At 40.6% G+C, this 21969-nt stretch overlaps 1 protein-coding gene across 1 annotated transcript in view; it reads right to left on the bottom strand.

Annotated features, from left to right (window-relative positions):
* LOC145985930 (gamma-aminobutyric acid receptor subunit alpha-2-like) overlaps positions 1-18835 on the bottom strand; it is a 54947-nt gene extending 36112 nt beyond the window's left edge. The window contains exon 1 of the mRNA XM_083120070.1: positions 18664-18835. Coding sequence (XP_082976196.1) covers positions 18664-18743 — 80 coding nt within the window. The 5' untranslated portion in view covers positions 18744-18835. The remainder of the gene's footprint in view (positions 1-18663) is intronic.
* Between the last annotated feature and the right edge of the window lie 3134 nt (positions 18836-21969).

The raw sequence follows: 21969 nt of genomic DNA, 5'->3' as shown, positions 1-21969 counted from the left end.
GAGGACTCCGATAAACTTATTTTATCATGTTTACATGCAGCCATTCACTATGGATACATTTGTTGCCATTGGCATTTATTTTTCTCTCGGATAACATGACGATGGTACTCTACGGAAACGATATCATGCTAACAGAGGAACTGCAGTATTAAACCCTAAGATAACCCTTTCGTTCAGTTCATGCATTACAATAAATATATAATTATTGAACGGTATTTAAATGTAGTTGAAATATTTTGAAAGCACCTTTCTGATTGTTTTAAAATCGCATATTTTCTTTTGTTTTTTAAAAGCCCTTTTAGTATGAAGCGCGAGGCCCTGTGCAGTGGCACGTGTCGCACACCTCTAATGGCGATCTTGTCCTATTCTCATGGATGTGGTAGCTAGTTCTTCCTAAGTTGTCAAACCCGCTTCCTTTACCCATACTCTGTCCCGTATATCTCTGAAGCAAGGCAGCGCATAACGGCAGAAAAGGGGGTGGGTGATCGAGTGGGCAGAGTGAAGTAGTACACGCTGCTGCGAAGGCTGGTAACTGCAGTCGCTTTCTTCACGCAATCCCATCCCCTCTCACGTGTTCATTGATAGACTTGTTTTAATTCGTTTGCTCCTGAGATAACCGATACAGAGTATAACCTTTCCCCCCAACATTTTACATGTAATTAATGTGAAGGCTTCACACAAAATATTCTTCCTCTATTACTTATTTCTAGGGAAAGGATTTTAAGGTGCAAAATTATGATCGGGAAAGGAAAGAAAAAGGTTCTGAAAATGTTTTCGAAAAGGTGGAAAAAAAGGTGCTGAAAAAATGCCTTTATTCTGGTCTAAACCGGCTACATTAACATTCTTTAATCAACACTGTAGCTAATAACATAATTAGTAATAATTGCATAAAGTAACCAGTACGGTACTTATCCTTTCATGGTGCACAGTCTTTAGGAAATTTACGTGTCATTTACTAGGTTTCAACCAACTTGTTATTCTGGATTACGCTCAACATTTCTGTTTCCGAATGTCAGTCGCTGACGCTTTGAGCTCAGGAGATCCTTATAGGCGGAGAAACCTGCGAACTATTGGGGCTTCAATGATTATATTATACCATTTTATATCTATACAAAATGTTCTGTTGCACAAAATGAGACAGTAGGATTTTATATAGATGCTCAAGAAGAGGGAAAATCATTTATTTTTCTGTCCAATTTTTTAACAAAAGGAAGAAAAGAAGAGGAAGAAAGAAGGTGCTGAAGCATCAAAGAGGGGGTAGAAAGGGGATACATGTGCTAATCTCACGAAAAGGTGTAACAAAGTGTTCATTTTTCTTGATTTCATGTTCTAAGATACATCTCTCATACGATCGGTGTGAAAACAGCCATATATTTGGAAAATTCGTTCTTTACTTATTTCTGGCCACGAGCAATAACCATTCTCAAGAATCGAGAATGAGAAGTTTCCCCGGTCTGTAGAACAACTCTTGTCGTAAGGAGCAGAAGAAGCAGCTAAATGACCAAACGACGCGGCCATTCTGTGATCCTTGAGGAACACTAATTGGTCGGTCTGTTCCGAGATCTGAGCACAGGAATTCTGCATTCGAATCCCACCACGTAGGGAGAGTAAGAGCTTAGCCTTGCTCCCGGCGAAAGAAGTGATGCGTCTGCATTACGTAATCAGCGGAAAATGTGGGGTTTGAAGCTAACTCCGGAGAAGGAGACACTTGCGGCATTTTGCCTTCCTTCCTTTCTTTCCTGTGAGCCACTCTGCGTCCTTCGAAGTTACTTCCGAAGTACCTGTCGAGTGCTGGAGGAAACTTCAAGTGGCTGCCTGGAAGGGCACAATGCGAGGCATCGTGGAAATTCGGGAAGAAAACCAAACGACATCGTAAGGTTCAATCAATAATCCATAGTTAGCCATGGTCTCAGGGCGCAAATTAACAGAATTTGTATATAGAAGGCTTGTACACCCAACGGCAAAAGAAATAGTAGGTGAATTGTCCATCGCTATTTTCATTCAACCTCTTCCCCACAATGTGGTGATCAAAAATTGAAATAAGAGCGTCAATAAGCACGGGACAACATCTGCTTCGCATCAATTTCTTAAAACAACACAGGATGGAGATTATAAATAAATAGAATACGAATGAAGAATTTGCCTGCTATTATCTTTGCCGTTGGCTGTACCTACAAGATAACCCCTTAGTCTAAGAGCAAAGAAATGAAAATACAGTTTTCATGAAATATTATAAAGAGTTGTATGTAAACCGATTGATTTCGTTTGCTTGAAGAGGTTGATTGAGTAATTTGATTTTTGTCGCTTCTTCTTCCAATTTTAGCTATTCGCTACTATGAGGTTGAATTGTGGTTAGATCTGAGGATGAATGAAGAATCATACCCACACCTGAACAGGACGCAAAACACAAATCTCACAGAAAATTTTACTGACTGTGAGGACAGAGCCTCGTTAACCTTAAAACATGCAGATTTCAGTGTGTACTACGAGGACCATGCCATTGTTGACTTTAATAATTTCCAAAATATGATTCTTATAGGTCATAAATGAGGGTATAAACATATCCACAGGACGAGAAAAGATCTTAATAAGCCCCGGGATTATCCTTGCCGTGGCTTCGTTAACTTACAGTTGCAACATGCCCAAAATGCCACACTCTGTCTCGGGAATCCGTGGAGCAAGGCCGCGCATAACGGTAAATAAGAAGAGAAAGCGAGTGGGCGGAGCAAATCGATGAGCGCTGCTGCAAAAGCTGGTAGCTGCAACTGCTTTTCCCTTCCATGATCTCACTTCTTCTCCCACGCGTTCATTGGCCGCGGCCTCTCGAGTCATGCTTGCGCAGAGACTTGTTTTCGTGCGCTTGCTCCAGAGAATCCCTGGATAGAGTGTAACATACATAGGCGATTGCCCGTATTTGGGTTAAGGGCGACAGTGTACTATCAGGCTCGGCTATTTAACTAACAACAAGATCATATTCATGTTTGCCCAGCTGTAGTCCATAAAGCGCCCTCATGTACAGCAATTAAGTTTATATGTCAATGTTCGGAGGCTTCAGGTTCAAATCAATAATTCCCAATCAGAGCTGTCAGTCCGCACAACAATTAACCGCAATTTCGTTGTTCCTGTATCTCGTCTAACTTTCGCATGACATGAAAAATTAAAATTATTATCGTCAATTGAGGAGGGAGGCGATTGGAGATGAAGCCTCAATTAGCACTTCCAGAGCGACCAACGAGGAAAACGAATGTAGTTGACGGGGGAACGGGGTGGGGGAACGAACAAAAAGTTTCATGTGGTATGACAAAAACGAGGAATGCAACAAATACAAAACGATTTTAAAGTAATTACTAGTACTAGTCTGTGGGGGGAGGGGAGTGGATAAAATGTTTCAGTGTGGAAAACGTTTACACTGTAGCCAGACATGCTCCTATATTCTCGGAATCAAGGCTGGTTTACATTGGTCGAGTAAGCGGGGAGTTACTGGGACGAGTTACTGTCTTGTCTGCTCGATTCGACCATTATGTGGCGAGTAGCTGTTTACACACTTTCTAGCAAAGTGGGGTAGTGGCTGCAACTGTTTGGTGCTGTTTTGACAATATGAACACGTCGACGAAGTTGGCGATTTTAGAAAAAAGCTCTTAAAACAGTTCACACACTTTTTTTTTACGAGAAATGAATACAATAATGCACGAGAACAAGCCTAGAAAGAAATATAACTTACTTGATTTTTCAATTTTCAATTGTTCTTGGTTGTACGTAGAACGTAAATTCTTTATTTTCAATTTTACTTCTCCTACGTTTCTAGAAACTTTTTGTTGTCGGACTTGGATCACCTCCTATTCATGGTTGAATTTTCTTAAAAATACAATTACAATTAATATGCAAAATCACAACACTCTACCACCGCACAGACTTCATACTCTCCTCAGAAAGCGTTTACATTGATCGAGTGATCTGTCGAGTTTACGCGCGAGTGAAAAAAAAATCGATGAGACAGGAAGCAACTCGGTCGAATCGCTGTCCTCCTTGGGTAGCCACTCGACTGTCCTGACTACTGGAGCGAGTGCTGGATCCAGTACTCTTCCCAGTAGTTGTTTACACGAGGAGAGTAGCTCGCTTTGCTCCACTGGCTTCAGCTACTCCCCCGTCCACTCGACCAATGTAAACCAGGCTTCAGAGAGAAAGTGTCAAACGGCCACACAGTACTCATGTAGGCTACACACACTAATAAATGATGATGGACTTTGCATATAATGTAGTGGTAATGTCGTCGCGTTTTAATGAAGGGGTCCCAGGATCACTACCCAATGGAGTCACATTATGGTTCGGATCCCACTTTTTCTGTAGTCCCAGTTCCTGATACCCAACCTATCTGTACTTAAAGCGAACTTAAAAACTCAACCTTATGATGGACTTAGAGTAAGTTTATAATATACATATAATTCTTTCGGTAAGAATCACAAACTTACTCATTTCGCGAACAGTAAGCATTAGTTATATTAAGTTTCTATAATTATACATCCTTGTAATTTCAGACTTTAATTTTGAATGCGTTTTTGCTGTACCAATTGACACACAGATAAAGATTTTTATATTCTTACTCCTTCAAGTAAGAAAATTCACACGCATATTTGTATTTAGGTGAATGAAGGAGATCATTGACAGTCTTTAAATCAACTTTATGAACGTAAGGTTAATGGCGACTGGGTTTACAGTGTACATTTCTTTCCGAAGTACTGAAATTTGCCTTCACGGGAACTGGAATTTGTATGTAAAACAACAACTTGAAACTCATATTCTATCAGAGAGGACAAATTTTATTGTGAGAATACATTGAATGCTAGGTTTACATTGAAAACTATCGAACAGAGCGATATATTTTCTAATGACAAAACCTGACTACAATTTTGCTTAGAACTTATTTCATGTTTATAAGTAAGGAATTCAGTTATTCTTTTGTTATAATATCTTTCATACAGTGGCTATAAGAAGAGTTGCAGGAAAGCTGGTTTTCGTTACGTGATTTCTATTGGCTGCAGATTAAATATGAAAATGAGGATGTTAATACTGAATAACACAGGGAACTTTAAAATTGGAAGTATATTTATAGAGCTCTTATTCAGTCGGTCTATCAAATGTAATGCACATGCCTAAAGCACAGAATTTACACTCAATTCTCTTTAAAGGTGCGATAAATTATTACTGCCAGTACGATGTGATTCAGGTAATGATATTTTCAATTTTTTGTAGGCATTTATGCATGAATGGTGTATAATGGAACACATTAGCCGCGTAAGCAAGAAAATAAAAGCTCATTATTCCCAAGAATGGTTGATGACGTCGTAAATATCACTTTACAACCAAACGTCTCATTATTGTTGATGTGTTTACCTAATTTCAGCTACTCCGAGGCAACCCCGAGATTCCTCTTCGCCGCGATGACAATATGGAGCGACATTATCGTCGTTTTTGCCATCAAACGTCAAATAATGTCCACCGCTTTCCAAGGTTTCTATTACGGAAAACCATTACGCGGTGCGGTTCGAACGGTGTTGCCACCGTAGATAAGGAAGCTGCTGGAACATAAATGAGGTAATCGCGGGTGGGGATATTTTTTCATGGGGGATTCATGGAGATGTATTATCATACACTTCCTCACAATGGCCGCTACAGCTTCCGTACCGATCTATTTTTTAATGCAGCAATTCCTCTCTCGCGTGTGAAATTAAAAATTACTAATGTGGTACGAGAGAAGACACGCTGTAATCTCTCTCTTTCAGAGGCAGAGAAAATGTATATACTGGTATGTGGGTGAGAGAAATTGAAACCCACACACACATTCTCACTCTGTTCCTATTAGAAGGGAAAAGCTACCAGCAATTTGCAGCAGCGCGCACTGCTTTGCTCCGCCCACTTGGTTTCTCCCCTTCTCTATTGTTATGCGTAACCCTGCTCCGGACGACGAGGATGAATGAAGAACAGATGAAATGGATGACTGAACAAACAACGATACATCCATACCATGATCAGTGTTTATACCGGGGACCTCTGGTTTTGCAGCACTGGACATTGACCACTCCGTCACGGAGGCTGACGTATGCACACACACATAAAGAGAAAGCGAGAGAGGGGGGATTCACATATCTTTCTCTCTTCCCCTTTGTATGTAGGTATGTACGTACACACAAACCGAGAGCGAGAGGGTGAGCATCAGAAAGTGAGTCACACACACACACACACACACAAAGGTAGAAGAAAATATGAAAGCTCACATTACAGGTTCGAACACTGTTAAAAGGCTCAAATGCAATTTGTAGGCTCTGAATGTCTCTATTTGTATTTTGGATGGCCCACTGGCCTGTATAGATGGGTAATGACCTAAAACCGTTGAAGTTGACTTAGCCCCGACACAATGAATGACTTCAGATAACTTCACAAAATTAAAGAAAAATTGAGCGAGAAGTAAACTAGTCTTATATGCACTTGTATTGCGCGGAGGCCAAGCCCTATCTCTCTCTCTCTCTCTCTCTCTCATATATATATATATGCATACACACTATCTTTATATAAAAGCAATTACCACCACATTTGTTCTTAACTACACATGATATTTCAGTTTTGCATTTTTGTTCATTTGTGCATATTATACTCGAATCATAATACAATATATTTATTGTAAACATTTTTAACAAATGCATTTTAAATTCCCCCCCTCCCAAGAAAAATATGCTAAGTAAATTATGGACCGGTATTACTCTTCCGTCAGAGATTGTTGCTGATATGTTTTACTTTTACATATAATTAATGAAAACAGAAAACCTGTTCACAACATGTGGGGGACGAAGAACACACTGTCCTCGGAAAGTGTTCATTTGTTGTGCTTTTCTTAAAATTTGGCCCTTTCAGCGCCCACAGGGGCGACGCTAGAAGCGATTTTCCGGAAATTTTTCTGTAAGCTGGCAACACTGCGATCCTTATACAGTGCTATTACTCCCTCTGTCCCATAATTATAGTCCGGTATGCCAAAATGGTGACTTTTTATTTATGTTCTTTATCGGCAAATTTGTACTGATCCTTGAGTAATAACGTTGTATGACTCATTCCCGTGTTTAATTTTCTTCTTCTGTATACACAAGTGTCACAGTTTGCCTATTGGAAAAATATTATGAGTCAACAAACAAAAGTGTACCGGACAATAATTTTGGAACAGAGGGAGTACTTTTTTTCCCCAAAGAAGTGTCTGCATATTTTCAACTCGATTTTGCATGGTTGTAAGAGTGTACCACTACTACATACTACTTTCTTTTTGTTCACTTTGGTCTACTGTGGTGGCCATAGGGGCGTGCCGAATGCGAATTTTTGTGAAATATTTCGATTTTCTTCTTCTTCTTTTAACTTTCGTTATTGGAAGGTAAAATGTATAACTTGCACTTTCACTAAAAGCTCTGTCCTTCAGAAGAAAACAACGATTTCATCTCTCAGCGACAATTAGTTCTCTAGCTATATGATTTTCTTGGTACTTCGCGGCAAATTTGATAAACGTGTGTGAAAGTTCCGTAGAGGTTATAAAGGCTAAACAATTATAATTTCGTTTATTTTTCCAGATTAATTTACACTTATATAATGCAAATGGGGTTTCATAGTACAAAGGAAGCTGGGCATTCCATGAAAATGAACGTGAGAGCGTTAGAAAAATATCTTGTCTACATTTATTATATGCATCGTGATTACGATATAATTGTTCCTTGTTATCAATAATTTTTAACGAAACCCAATCATGAAAACACGAGGCTCGTCAAATAGAAGCTAGCCATTACAATAAAGTGTTATTCAACTTTAATGATATACTAATTAGCACAATTAGTGCAGATCAAAAGCCCAAAAGTATTTTTGAGCACATCATAAGTGCTCGATGAGAGCACAGAGAGCAATTACACATGTAGGGTTTAATTAAATTCCCGTCGAACTCGTTTAAGCATGACTGAGTCGGTTTGTGTCATCGCCACTGTCATCATCTGTCCGCAGGTTGCATAGACTCATAAAGGCTGAGATTTGTTATCAGTGTGAATTGGTGACAGTTCTTGTTCCAGTACGTACTTTGGAGTATTTTAATCTTCTAAAGCGTTCACTCCTGTTCAAATAAAGTGGCTCACTTTATTGGGTTGAGAAGTTGAAGAATGTGTCAATTTATCTGAACAGGAGTATACATCAACAGAAGAAACGTTGTATTGTATCTCTCGCGCTAAAATATTATATTAACAACAGTGGTACAATCACAGCCTTCTGAACATTTAAACACTCAACAAACATGTACAGACAACTTGAAGCTACTCTGCAACCACTTTCCACGAACTAGACCGAGAAACTAAACTAGAATATATATCTAGCAAGATGATCGAATGAGATGTGAAATATTAAATTCTACTTTATATATATAGTTACACACACAAACAACGCCAACGGTCCCGAATTCGAATCTCGGTCTGGACATGGATGTTCTTGGTGAGTGTCTCTTCATCAATTTCATCATATCATCAATCATCCTCATCGTCGCGATTAGCCGAAAATTGCAGAAAAGCGACACCAAATATCAAAACTAAAATCAAATCAAACTCACACACACACACACACACACACACATACAGAGTGATTCAGTAAAAGCGTGTGAAAATGAAACAGAAAATATGTCATGCACCACTGAACAGTTGGAGATAGGGAACCTAGGGTCGGAGAAGCCAGAATACCGAGAAACGGAGCACCACCTCACTTCAGTGTGGATGTCTGCAACCATCTGGATGTTACCTTTCCTGCTTGCTGGATTGAACGGGGAGACCCTATTAGCTGGCCTGAGACGTCATCTGACCTGCATCCATTCGATTTTTCCATCTGGGGATATCTCAAATCACTTGTTTATGAGATCCCAGGAGGCACAGACATATAATTCTTTTCCATGATTGTCACTGTTATGTGATTCATAACTTGCCAAGAATATTTGAAAGGGTGCAGCAGAATCTTGTACTCATTGAACTGAACTGGAACTCTACAACTTGATATATTTAATAAAATAGTTTACATATTCAGTATTCAGTAGGTGGGAAATAGTTTTCCCTAATTGGGACGTGTCATTCATAACCAGAAGGTGCGATAGCTCAACACAGAGGGGGGGGGGGAGATCCCCACCTCTCCTTCAAATCGCACTCTGGGATACTGTATCCCCTGGTAACAATTTGGAAGGGTACGAGACCCCTATACCCTTTGTTCCTTGCGCCACTAATTTATGTGCTAAGAAGTTGTGACAGTCAGATTTACCGTCATTATTATTATTATCATTATTATTCATGTATGTAGCGGTAAAAAGACGTGTTGATTCAAAGTGTTGAGTGTTTTAATTTGTAAGATTACATATTTGATTTTTGCCAAGCCGACGGGAGGAACGAGACGTTCGCGTGTGTTAAGGGTGAGCACCTGAAGGGTCACGCTATGCGTCTAAAGCTTAGGAAATTCGACCGTAATGACAAACATTTAAATATCTCGGTTTCCAACGGTCAGATTCATGTGAAACTTATACCAGCGCAGCGGCATGTGTGCAAGGACGGATGTGTGGAGTTTCGTCACGATCAAGCGACAATTACGGACGCCAGATCAAATCGGTTCTAATTGATCAGTTTGTGGACAGCGATTGCAATTGAGCTATGGGCGACAGCCAGGCGGAGGCTTAATCCGCACAAGTAAACTTCGGACACGGTCCGTCCTAGTTTGGAGACAATAGAGCGTGGTGGAATAACCTCTCCGGAAGCGTCACTCCAACGTGCGCCTAGCGTCCTTTTTCAAAATCCAAATAAAACGAAGGACATGGTTTTTCGATAAACAGTATTACCGCGATCCTTGTACCGAGAGCAGCTCCGTGCTACCTCTCCATATACAGTTTTGCCGCGATTCTTGGAACGAGAGCACCTTCGTGCTACCTTTCGTGTACAGTGGACTTTGTTGTGTTGTGCGAACACCAGTGTGTGTGATAGGCAGTAAGTCTACACGAGTGCGCCTACCTCAACCGCTGGGGGAAGTTGAAGCGAAACCGTGTTCCGTGATTACCTTACGCCAATTATAATTTTTGAGAAACGAGGATCACCGAAAACTATGGCGGGCTAGAGGAAGAAGAGAGATGAGGGCGTTACGTCGATTCGCCAGATGTCAGACGAGACTACGCCGATGATGCCTACCCGCCACGGAGAGTGAAGGAGAAAGATGAGCCACGCCGACGATGCCTACCCGCCACGGAGAAAGAGAGAGGGACGACGAGCCACGCCGACGACGCCTACCAGCCGCGACAGAGAGACGTAGAGAGAGATGTTGACGCCCCGACGACGCCTACCAGCCGCGACAGAGAGACGTAGAGAGAGATGTTGACGCCCCGACGACGCCGACGACGCCTACAACGACCGCTCAGATGCGACGTCCGAACCGCGCCATACCACGGAGATCCACCAATCCCGAGAGGAAGAGGAGCCGGGGAACTAGGTGTTCGAACCCTTTTTGCATCTTCATCGTCACGACCAAGGAAACCTTTCGCGTGGATACTATGTGCTTTCAATCGGCCATAAAGACGCCAGGATGCACTCCGGAAGCTGAGAGATGGTAAAGTATTCATCTGTGTGAACCTTAACACGTGACGGCCCGATTGATTTAGAGAACGCCCTTGAAGTTCGTCGACATTTTGAAAACGGCCACTCAACTCGAAATTTTATATCAAACTCCCGTCGCGCTTGTCATTTGTAATCTATTCGTCTCAGGTCAAGTTTTCTTATTCCTTGTGATATTTTTTTATGATCTTAAATTCATTGTTGTTTGTGCTCCTTTGTATTTGTTTAAAGTGCGTACTATTAGAGTAAAGCGCCGCCCGCTTAATTGCATATTCTACTTGAGGTTTGTTCATTTTTATGTGTCAGTGCTGTGTCGCTGCTAGCTACGTCAGGTCGCATATGTGATTGTTTGTTAAAGTATTTGCCTGGTAATGTGAATTGCTCGTCGCGGCGAAGTGTTTAAGTCCCGCCTGCTAGAGAGTATATGTTTGCGCCACTCAACGGAGGTTACTTGTTATGTTTGGAACCACGTGAGGTCCTGTAAAAGGAAAACGTCCGCCCACGTGAATGTAATTGCCGTTGAGACGCCTTTGTTTATACTGGTCATGTAATGTATTGTCACCGCGCCGACTAGTTTCTTTTTAAAAAACAAAAGGTGAACTTAAGTAAGGGCTGGCTAGGATTTAAGTAGCACCGGAGCAAAATCACAAATGACCTGATTAGACAAAAAGTAAGATAAAATTAATTGAGAATGCAATAATTAGGGCTTGTCGTCATAAAACCTGTACATGTCATGTATAATTTCTTGTGTCGATGACCCCATGAGGATTGAATCTGAGAGAGAATGTGAGAGTGCAAGTGTGGGGACCTGTAATAATTCCATTTTTGTTGAGCTCAATTTGGCTTCTCAATGTGTTTTCTCTGGATGCAAAGATGAGAGGATTTTCATGGAATGTCCTAAGGCAAGTAAGTTGGGCCCTGTGGCATACCCCAAATAGAACTTCCACACACAATTGTAATTTCTCATTTCCATTTGTGCATGAAAACTTGGTGTTTTGGATGCGCTTTATCATTATTATTATTATTATTATTATATGTGAGACACTTCGTTTGGACCCCTCTAGAAATATAGTTCTAGATACGTGATTAGTGCTTACTGATCACATCACCGTCCGTCACTATACTTTTTATTTTCATGTTAATTTTGGGCTATATCATTTTCGTATGCATGTCGCTACCCGTGATTTTCAGGTATGCAGCTAGCCGCTTCCCGGCTACAGGTAAAGAGGTGGTAATTTGAAAGTACATATGTCTTTGTTTTTATTCGATATGGCTTATTACTATGCACTGTTGGTCACCGGTTCCTACACGCGAACTTAACCTGGACCGTAACGCTATTTCGCTTGTCCGAGGGAGATTTTGCCGCCTCTATCTAGGTAGTGGTAGCATTTGTTTTCCCGGGCAAGGGAGGGCGTAACATACAAAGTTGGCACTTTTAGGTCAAGAAAATTTTATATTTGTAGTTATTTATGAAATATCAGAGTTAAAAAGATAACATTTGAAGCTTCCTTCACATGGCATACCAATCGATATCGTTTATATTGCTTTAAGATAACACTAGTTATGCTTCTCAGCTCGTCACTTTTATATTTCTGTGTTTGGATTGATGACACAGACAGATGAGTCCTTCACATAAGCGTAATTGTTCTTTCATCTTTGCCGGTCAGTACCAAAAATGGCCAGCTAATCTTGCATACATAACTGAACAGTCTCTGTTCACAGAAACCAGCAACCGAAATCATCGGATTGGACGTTGTGGAGCGGTGCTCGACGGGATTACAAACATAATTAATGGATCAGCCGACGGGGAAGCAATGCATATTCATTTTCCAAGTTTTTCACCAGGAATTCTCACACTGTTAGCGTGTTTGCTATTAACTAAGGCTCAAGAGCAGCGGAATGTCACTTTCCTCACCACGAAAAATAGCAAGCCGAGAATTCCAATTTTTACTCTAAAGTGAATTGTAAAACAAGAAAAAGATAATGGGAACTTGTAGAAATGTTTGCATAATTTTGTTACAATACGTATGTTAACAAGCACGTTCGAAATTTGTGATAATTTTATCTGAATTCGACACTGTAAATGCCAGCAGGTAGTGATATAAACCTTTCATATTAGAAACAATATATACTCTTATAAACATTTTAAAAATAAATATACACACTGTATTCTTCATATGCGTGGGGCCCGGGTATATATGCAACCCAGAATTTGAGCTCATCCGGGTTCGTTTGCGGTGGGAGATCCATAATTTTAGTGTTGACTGAACATCGCGGGTCCAATTAAGGAGCTACTTGGAAAGAAGTAGAGGATTCCAGCCTCGAAAACAGGAAGCTCGATTTGATTTAATTTATTTTACTTTGCTTTACTGCCACTTCAGACATTTCGCGAGGATGAGAAAGAATGATGATGATTTTTATATTTATTTGCTTTATTTTACTTCGCTTCTTGTGCCACTTTTGGCTAATTTGGTAAGATGGGAATGAGTGATGATATGATGTGTTTGATGAATGGACACTCACAAATATCCATGTCGAAGCCAGGATTCGAATCGGGGACCCGTGGCGTCGTAGCGCGATGTGCCAACCACTCCACCACAGAATGATGATGAGATCGATGAGGGGACAATCACAGACACATAGGGACAGCACAATACGAGCCCCACAGATGATTATACTAGCTGTGAGTCCAGACACCACAGCCTCGCTAGTCTGCAAACCACAGTCTAGGGTGCACTACGTGGAAGAAAAGTTGAGATTTGTGTCTTTGGAAAGGGTCACACTCCGCAATGGGGTTCGACGTGCTGACCACGCGTCACCCAACAAAAAGTCGCTTGGCAGGGCCTGGTCCTCAAAGGGCTGTTGAACCACTGAGTTCAGTTTACATATAATAAGTTGATGAACTAGCAACATTCTACAATTACAGAATTGTGGGGAATTGTAAAAATAAAAGGAGACACAATATTTGTTAGCTTTGCCAATCAGCTTGCCGATCACACACAGCACAAAATATTGTATTTTATGCATTACTATTGCACTTTAGAATAAGGACCCAAATACAAAATTGTTTTTTCTGATTTTACATTGGTTTTATATTATATCATTTTACATTATTGCAAATAACACAGTGCCTAATTTATGCATATACATTAGGTGCGTGGTCAATCACAACGCCACAACAAAGCGTTCGTCCCTCAGATGCATACAAAATCCTAAGTATTTACATAACCGACTAACTATATAAAAGTAAGAAAATTGCCTGACACTGCTTGAAAATTGATTATTATTTAATATTAATTTTTAAAGAAACATTGTTATATTACAGAAGCACCCCATCGGACCTCACGTGCCTCCTACGTTATTATATTGTCTAATTTCAGTATTGCGGTTGAAGCATTGCTCAGTTGAGAGTCGAGTACATGTGGATGTTACATATCCGCAGAAAACGGAGAGAGCCAACAAACTGTTCCTTTATTTGCCCGCCCACTGCGCATCGTTCTTTTAATTTGCATTTTTTTTCTTGTCTGTGATGTCTGAGCAGCTCCTGGCGAAAAACGAAGGGAAAAGCGAGTCCCTGCCAGTCACGACGCCACAACAAAGCGTCCGTCCCTGCATCCTGCGTCTCTCACAGGAGTCTGTCGTAGAAAGAAATCCCGTCGCCATGTTTCGTCGCCGCAGCTGAATTCTGGACATTCAGACGAATTCTTTTCGCTGCTAGACATTGGCTCGGAAGAAACAGTGTGACCAAGGTAGCGGTTTTATTGTTGGCTGCGGAGAACACGAGAAAGGGAAGGGTGTGTGTGTGGATGGAAAGGGATAATATGAGGAGAAATGAACGATAGGGGAATAAGAGAAACATGAAATGACAAACAATGGATGCATAGGAGAAAAAAATAAATGTTTAAAGGCAATAGAGCAAATAGAAGAGAGGTGAAGAATAAAATACATGTTGAAACTGTAAATTGGAACAGGATATTAGCTTCGAATCGGATAACAAAATCGCATTAATTATCAATATCAGCTCACGAAAATGCATGTGGTGCCTCGATAGGGATCCGAGGGAGAGAGGGAGGATCTACAACATTTTACATGATGAAGAGGTTGAGTGACATATCGTTAGGTCTCTTTAAAGTAAACATTTTTGGTATGGGTTATCGAATTCGAATGCCTTTCCCAAAAGACTTGTCATTCTAAACCTTTTTGTAATTTTAGAACAGTCGAAGATAGCGTCATGAACATGCATCGGTAAAATCATAGACGGACAATCACTGGGTCCGAAAAGAAGTATTTCTTAAAATGTACTTGAAATTATAAGATCTATCCAAGGATCAATCACCCTTTTTCCCATTTTACATTTTCGAAAATCTCCTCCCCTACCGAGGCACCACCTATTTCAAAATACAGTGTGTCCGTAAAATAATGGTGGGGTTTTAAACAGTCATAGTTTTGGAACGAAGCATGGTAGAAAGATGCACGATACGTCAAAGCAAAGAGAAACTCTCCAAGTTTATGTATGCGAAAGCTTACCTACAGGCGCGAGGGGTAGCGCATGCGCATTATGTTTTCAAGGACACGAAAGCTGAATGAGCTCGTTAGTCATCCTTGCTACTCATCATGTTTTTCAACAAGTTTATTTTCAGTGATGAAACAACGTTTCATGTTTCGGGATGTTTACATCGGCATAATGTTCGTATATGGGGTAGTGAACCTCCACATGCCGTTATGGAACATGAGCGTGACAGTGAGAAAGCGAATGTGTGGTGCGCTATTGGACGAGACAGAGTTATTGGTCCCTTCTTTTTTGCTGAACAAACAATAACGGGGACCACCTTCCTGGATATGTTACAAGGGTATGTAGTGCCTCAAATATCGGAGAATTCCATTTTCCAGTTAGATGGTGCTCCTCCACATTTTTCCACAATCGTGCGGGATTTTCTTAACGAAACATTTCTTCGGCGAAAGGTCGGACGAAGAGGGTGGATTGCCTGGCCCCCACGGTCTCCAGACCTTACACCCATGGACTTCAATTTGTGGGGTTATGTCAAGTGTTTTCCTTTCAAGTTCGAAATCTGGACCATTTAAGAGCAAGGATCACTGAAGCTGTTTCGTCTATCACGCGGGATGTTCTCTGCCGTGTATGGGAAGAGACTGAATATGTCTTGACGTCTGCAGGGCAACTAAGGGTTCACACATCGAAGTCTATTAAACAGGTAAGAAACTTTGAGAGTTTCTCTTTGCTTTGACGTATCGTTCATCTCTCTACCATGCTTTGTTCCAAAACTATGACTGTTTAAAACCCCACTATTATTTTACGGACACACTGTATACGTTATACAATCAGTCAACTCACAATATGCGATGTGATGCCATGAATAAATTTTTGAGCTTTATTATTCCGTTCTGGAATACTAGCCTGTTGCGAAGCTGGAGAGACTCATTAGACAGATTTATTCTAAAACTTGGGCAAACCAAAAAAAGAAGTTCTCTACAAATGTTACTTGTTACTCGTTTGACAGGAGACCTGTCAAAAGAGGTGTTACTTGACCCTTTTAGCATTTGGAGATTTTATCATAACATTATCTCATGATTTTCTGTGAGCTGACGTTTCTAGTTCGTGAAATTTATTCTCCGATTCAAAAACTATTCCCCAGTTACGAAGTTACATACTAATTCTGTTTGTATATAAATATAAGGATACTTTAGTATTATACGGACTACCTCATTTGTCTACGTAACAAGAAATGCTTACGAGGTTAGGTTAGGTCTGTTAGGTTAGGTTCCATTAGCATAAATACAATGAAAAATTATTATTTAGGTTGTATTTAAGCTAATGGAACCTAACCTTACAGACCTAACATAACCTCGTAAGCATTTCTTGTTACGTAGACAAAGAGGTAGTCCGTATAATACTAGAGTACCAATATAAGACAATCAGAGTAACCATAACGGAAGACTAAAAAGTAAAGCGGGACCAAAAAAAAAAAAGAAGAGAGATTAAAAATGCAATACAGGAAAGCGAGAGGGGAAAGGAACATTTGATGTTGGGGTGTAAGGGACACTGTGCGAATTAAGATTTTTGCTTTGGGAAGGATTGCCACTCAGTGGCGTATTTTTAATTTAATTTTGGCTGTAGGTTTTTTGGGTATGCAAATTTGTATGTATGTAAATCCAGTAAACTGAACTGTTGTCTTGCGGTGGTTCTAAGTACCCGATTTTATGTTCCGAATCCCAAACTATTGCCTTATAGGTTCTAAGTGCTTCAGAACGTTGGTTCTAGCCTAGGTCATTAAATCTTATGATAACATTTACTCATAATTTAGAAACACTTAATTCATAGTGTATATACATTGTAAGAAGACCCAAACTCATGCACAAAAAAGAACTTTCGAGTAGCAACACGGAAATCTTGACCAAATTTCTGTTGCCAAGTTCAAACTTAACGTCCATCTAACCACCTACCTACAATTTTCTTGTGAACACTTGAATACATGTTCTGTGAGGTTGCAGAATGGGGTCCTCCTTTAATCCACAAGGCTGCAGGGAAATCTTTCAAAGCTGGATCATCATTAATGGACGCGAATAATTTTTCAATTGTTTTTGATGCATAGTTATGAAATTCAAAGGGGATAAAAACATCCCTGACAGGGATAAATATAATTAAAAAAGGGGTCCCGATATCCCCCTGTTAATTCGCACATTAGTAAGGGGTGACTTTCCCGTAAGCACTCAAATGTCAATCTCTCTCTTTCACGTAGTACACCCTGGACTGTATTGCTGCAGGGCAATGAGACTCTGGCGTCTGGATCCACGATAAGTGTTCTGAATGTGTTCTGGCGGTTTATAGCAAGTGCACCCTCCCTAAGAAAATACATTCACTATTATCCGTACCAGCTAACTGTAGACCAGGCGAACGAGAACAAGTCTCTGCGCAAGTAGTGACGCGAGACGGCTCTACCAATGAACAGTGAGAGAAACTGGATTGTGTAATGGGCGACGGGAGTTTTCCCGATTTCCTCCTTCGCTAAGCAGCGTTGCAAACTTTTGAAAAGAATAATACCGAGACGCACATGGCCAAAGGAACCGTATTTTTGTCTCCAGGTCCGTACGATTGGTTGAATTTCTTAGGGAAATATTAGGAATGAAACTGCAAGAGTAAATTTTGACAAGCCGTGTATTTAGCGTACGGACTAAGGTCTGGACCGTACGTCCGTACATGTACGGTCAGGACCGTACGGTTGGCAACGCTGCGCTTTCACCACTCGATTTTCCTCCTCCTCCTCTGCCGATATGCGCGGCCCTGCTCTACAGTTAGCTGGGACACGGTATAGGAACTACTTTTAGTTATCACACTTCACACACTTGCAACACAGCCAAACAGTTCTAACAATGCTTTTGGAAACACTTTAGGTACATCTTGAGAACGTTTTTGCATTACATAACTCCAACTGAAGCCGGTAATCTCAAATGAGCCAAACAGAGAATCAATTCCGAAGCACCTTGATTATCAAGATCGTGCAAACTGACGATTATTAGTATAGTCACGGACACGTCTGAGTTGTAATGATTCTGTTGAATGTCAATTAGCTTGTTAAAACCCAGAAATGTCCGTGACTGTACAATAAAGCTGGAAGAAAGGATGGTACGACCCGGATCAGAGTACCCGACATTAAGATCCATATTCTCCGGGTACCTGATTTTAGATTCCTTATCAGGGTACTCCATTTTAGGTTCCGGATTCAGGTACCCGATTTTGTGTTCCGAATCCGGGCACTCGATATTAGGTTCCGGTACCCAATCTTAAGTTCCAGAACTTTGTTTCGATCCGGGTACTAGGTTCTCACCGGATCCGGTTATTGCAACCCGGATCACAACTATAAAAAGTTATTAAATGGTTCAAAAAATGCCTTAAGCATCGAAAACAAACACTTCTTGCAAACTTTTGCGCTGCCCAATAGACCACGGAGGCTTAACTTGGGAGTTACAGTAATTAAGCCGAAGAAAGAAATTGGGTTGGAATACTTACAGCAGAGTTGAAGCACCGAAGAAGAAATAGGGAACTGTTCGCTTTAACCACCGGAAGTTGATTTCACCTTTGAACCTCATGACGCACACACGCACAGGACGGCGGGGAGATGAAAAGTTCGCAGTTGGCGGCAACTTTTCGTCTCACCCGGTGATAGGTTCCTGCGAGGAGATCACGATATCGGGCGACAGTGCAGCCATTCTGCGATCGTAGCACCTGATTCGGAGAGAACGCGCGAACTTTTGCGAAGATGAGTAGTTTTTAAACGAACTTCCTCTCCCCGTCCGTTCATTGATGGGATCGGACGCGCATGCCCTTCTCGTCTCTACACGCGGCTTCCCCTTGCATCTCTTCACGGGGTCTTCAACATGCATTTATGCGACAATAGAAAACTCGTTCGCTCTCCACAATGCAGGAACGAATTTACTAACCGCGTTTCACCTGCATCTTGTTACTTGGATTTCTATTAGTAGCGTCGTCAGGGCTTTTCGACTGGGTGGGATCAAAGTGGAGAAAATTTTCCAGGTGAGCCTACTTTGCTGGTCATGATTAGCAACCTTCTCACACTTGCTATATCTTTTTCTTCCTCTTTTGTTTCCAATTTCTTTTTCTCCTTCCCTTTCTTTCTTCTTCCGTTTTTCTATGGCTTTTTCTTTCATTTTCTTCTCTCTGTCCACTTCTCTTCGTCTATCACTTACTTATCCTCTTTCTATCTTTATCTGCTTTGTCTTTCTTCCTCCGTTTTTCGTTTTCATTTTCTTTTCTCTCCCACCCACTCCCTATCTTTTCCATCTCTGTTCACCTATAGCTGTTTCTTTGCGTCCTTCCCCACTTCCTCCATTCATCTTTCTACGGTTTTATATTTCTTCTCTCTCTATTTTAATCTTTGTTCGTCTCCCTTACTAATGTTCCATCTTTATCTGCTTCTTTCTCTGTCTTTCTCAGTCAGTTTCTCTATCTCTTTTCCGTTTCCATTCTTTTCTCTCTCTCTCTCCCTCTTTTCCATTTCTGCTCGTCTATTACTTACTCATTTTTTCTATCTTTACAGGCTTCTTTCTTCGTCTTCTCTATTTCTTTCCCTCTTTCTACTTCTGTCTTTCTTTTTCTTTCACCTGTTTCTCTATCATTTTTATGTCTGGCTTCCTATCTTTGTCTTCTTCTGGTGTGTGGTTCTTGATATAAAAGACACCATTCAGAAAATTTCTCACGTAGGCACTGGTGGCACCAGGCTCTGGAATCTAGGGGGAGGAAGGAGGGCAATGTGTGTTTCATAGAAAACAGAATAATATGTTTATTTACTTTTACGTAAAGCAGGAAAAGAACACAAAAAAATACAAGATGGCACAGAATTTAAAAAAGTTACATATACATTCTTAACGATTGTCAGAAACTGTGTTCTGGCCAGAAAATATAGACATTTGGAGGCAGCGGACAAGCCGATAGACAAGAGATTATTGCAGAAGGAAGAGCCTTGCAGTGGGATTGTGAAAGAGCTTTACGATGCGGACCGGACGTTAGCTTATGTGTTAATTTGGACTGAGCATATCCCCCTCCCTTTGTCCCCTGTCTCTGATTTATTGGGAGAGACGCGTCTCCACTTTACCCCCGCTAACGACACCGTGGGCTTAAGTAAATTTTAAAATCTAATTGAAAATTTATTGGAAAGATACTGTTTATCACTGGCAGGCATCAAAATTCTCCTCAATTTCCAGGTCACACCTCCCCTGCTGACTACTACAGTTGTGGTAATTTATTCTAATTTTCTACAGGAATTTCAATTTCATGTAGAGCCATTGTTATTTCATAACACTCGTATCGAAACCCTTCTAATTCAAGAGAAGTAGAGAATTTCCGAGAATAGGAATGTCAGGAGGAGTACATTACTCGTTTCTCGGAATAAGTGGATAAAATGAAACATCGTTCTTGAATAAAGGTGCTTTCATTATTAAAATGAAACACCAACGGTGGGGAATCGGAGGGTGGGCGATGTTTACAAGTCCTTCTTTCTTCGAACCACACGGACATCTGATTCCAAAATTCCCTCGACATTTTGGGATGCTGTTCGTGATAAGCTCTTTATTTACATCAGTGCAAAATTATTAATATCGAATTTTGTTATATTAAATAATAGAATAAACTTCGTTTACTTACACCATTAGGTTAATCGCGACAAAACTGCGAGTTCTGTGACAAAAATGGTTCAAGAACAAGAAAGCCTAATTTATAGTTATTTCGGCGCAAAATTTTCTATCCCTCTGAAAAGCCTTATACCACAAGATGGAAAAATTCAGCTGTGGTGAAATTAAATATGTGGTAGGTTGTTTCAGTGAACTGCCTAGCAAATAATGCACGGATCGCGCCTAGGTATTACATATGTAGTCTGTTTTTTGGCCGAGAGCGTTAAGTGGTGGACTTTCTATTCCGTCACCGAAGTTCCTCGGTTCAAGTCTTGGCTTTGGCATGGGTGTTCTCTGCGATTCCCCTTCATCAATTTCGTACAATCATCACTCTTTTTCATCGCTACAATTACCCAAAAGTGGGAGAAAAGTGAAGGAAATTAACAAGAATACAAATACAAGTACCTCTCTAGGTATGAATTAGTTTAATATTCAGGCTTATTTATTTGCACGCAGAAAGCGATTGGCGTGTGACAGCATAAAACTCAAAGCTTAACTACAGACAACTAAATGTAAGGTCGATCTTCCTTACCCGATGGATCTTAGAATGATTTTCTATATCAATGAAGTCAATTTGTAAGTCGTGAGCAAAGGTGGAGATTCTGCTGCACCTCGCAGTTTCCCGTCTGGATTACTTACCGTGGAGAAAGGAGTTTATAAGATCATTAATCTTCTGAAACCGTCAAGCAGCACGTTTGCGGAATTACGAGAGTCTAGTGTGGATTTATTGGGAAAGAGCTTCAGCTTGGCGCTTCACAAAATCATCAGCGAAGATAATTTTTGGCAATAAAACTCTGTGGAAAATCCATCATGCAGACACGAGATTATCAATGAGGATCGTCCACAACTTACCTAGTTGTAATCTGATTTCTGAGGGATGCGCATGTAGGTATTAGATAAAATGTATATGATATGGCCAGTAACGACATTTTCAGAACTGTAGTAATTAGAGGAGATCATTGGTAAGAGTTTTTAGACATCTTTTTGAAAGTACAAAACTTTCTATTTGCAGGTGATCTTTTATGGTTATACGTAAAGTCCTATGTTGTGTTCAGCTTATCTTTCTCGCCAGTAGGAGCGCTGTGTTTGCTATTCCTTTAACATAGTTTCTTTTACATTCATAGCTACT

The sequence above is a fragment of the Lepisma saccharinum genome, chromosome 3, assembly GCF_977018435.1.
Source record: "Lepisma saccharinum chromosome 3, izLepSacc3.1, whole genome shotgun sequence".
Lineage (NCBI taxonomy): Eukaryota > Metazoa > Arthropoda > Insecta > Zygentoma > Lepismatidae > Lepisma > Lepisma saccharinum.
Note: the sequence above shows the minus strand (reverse complement) of the source record. Positions and strands in the feature narration are given on the sequence as shown.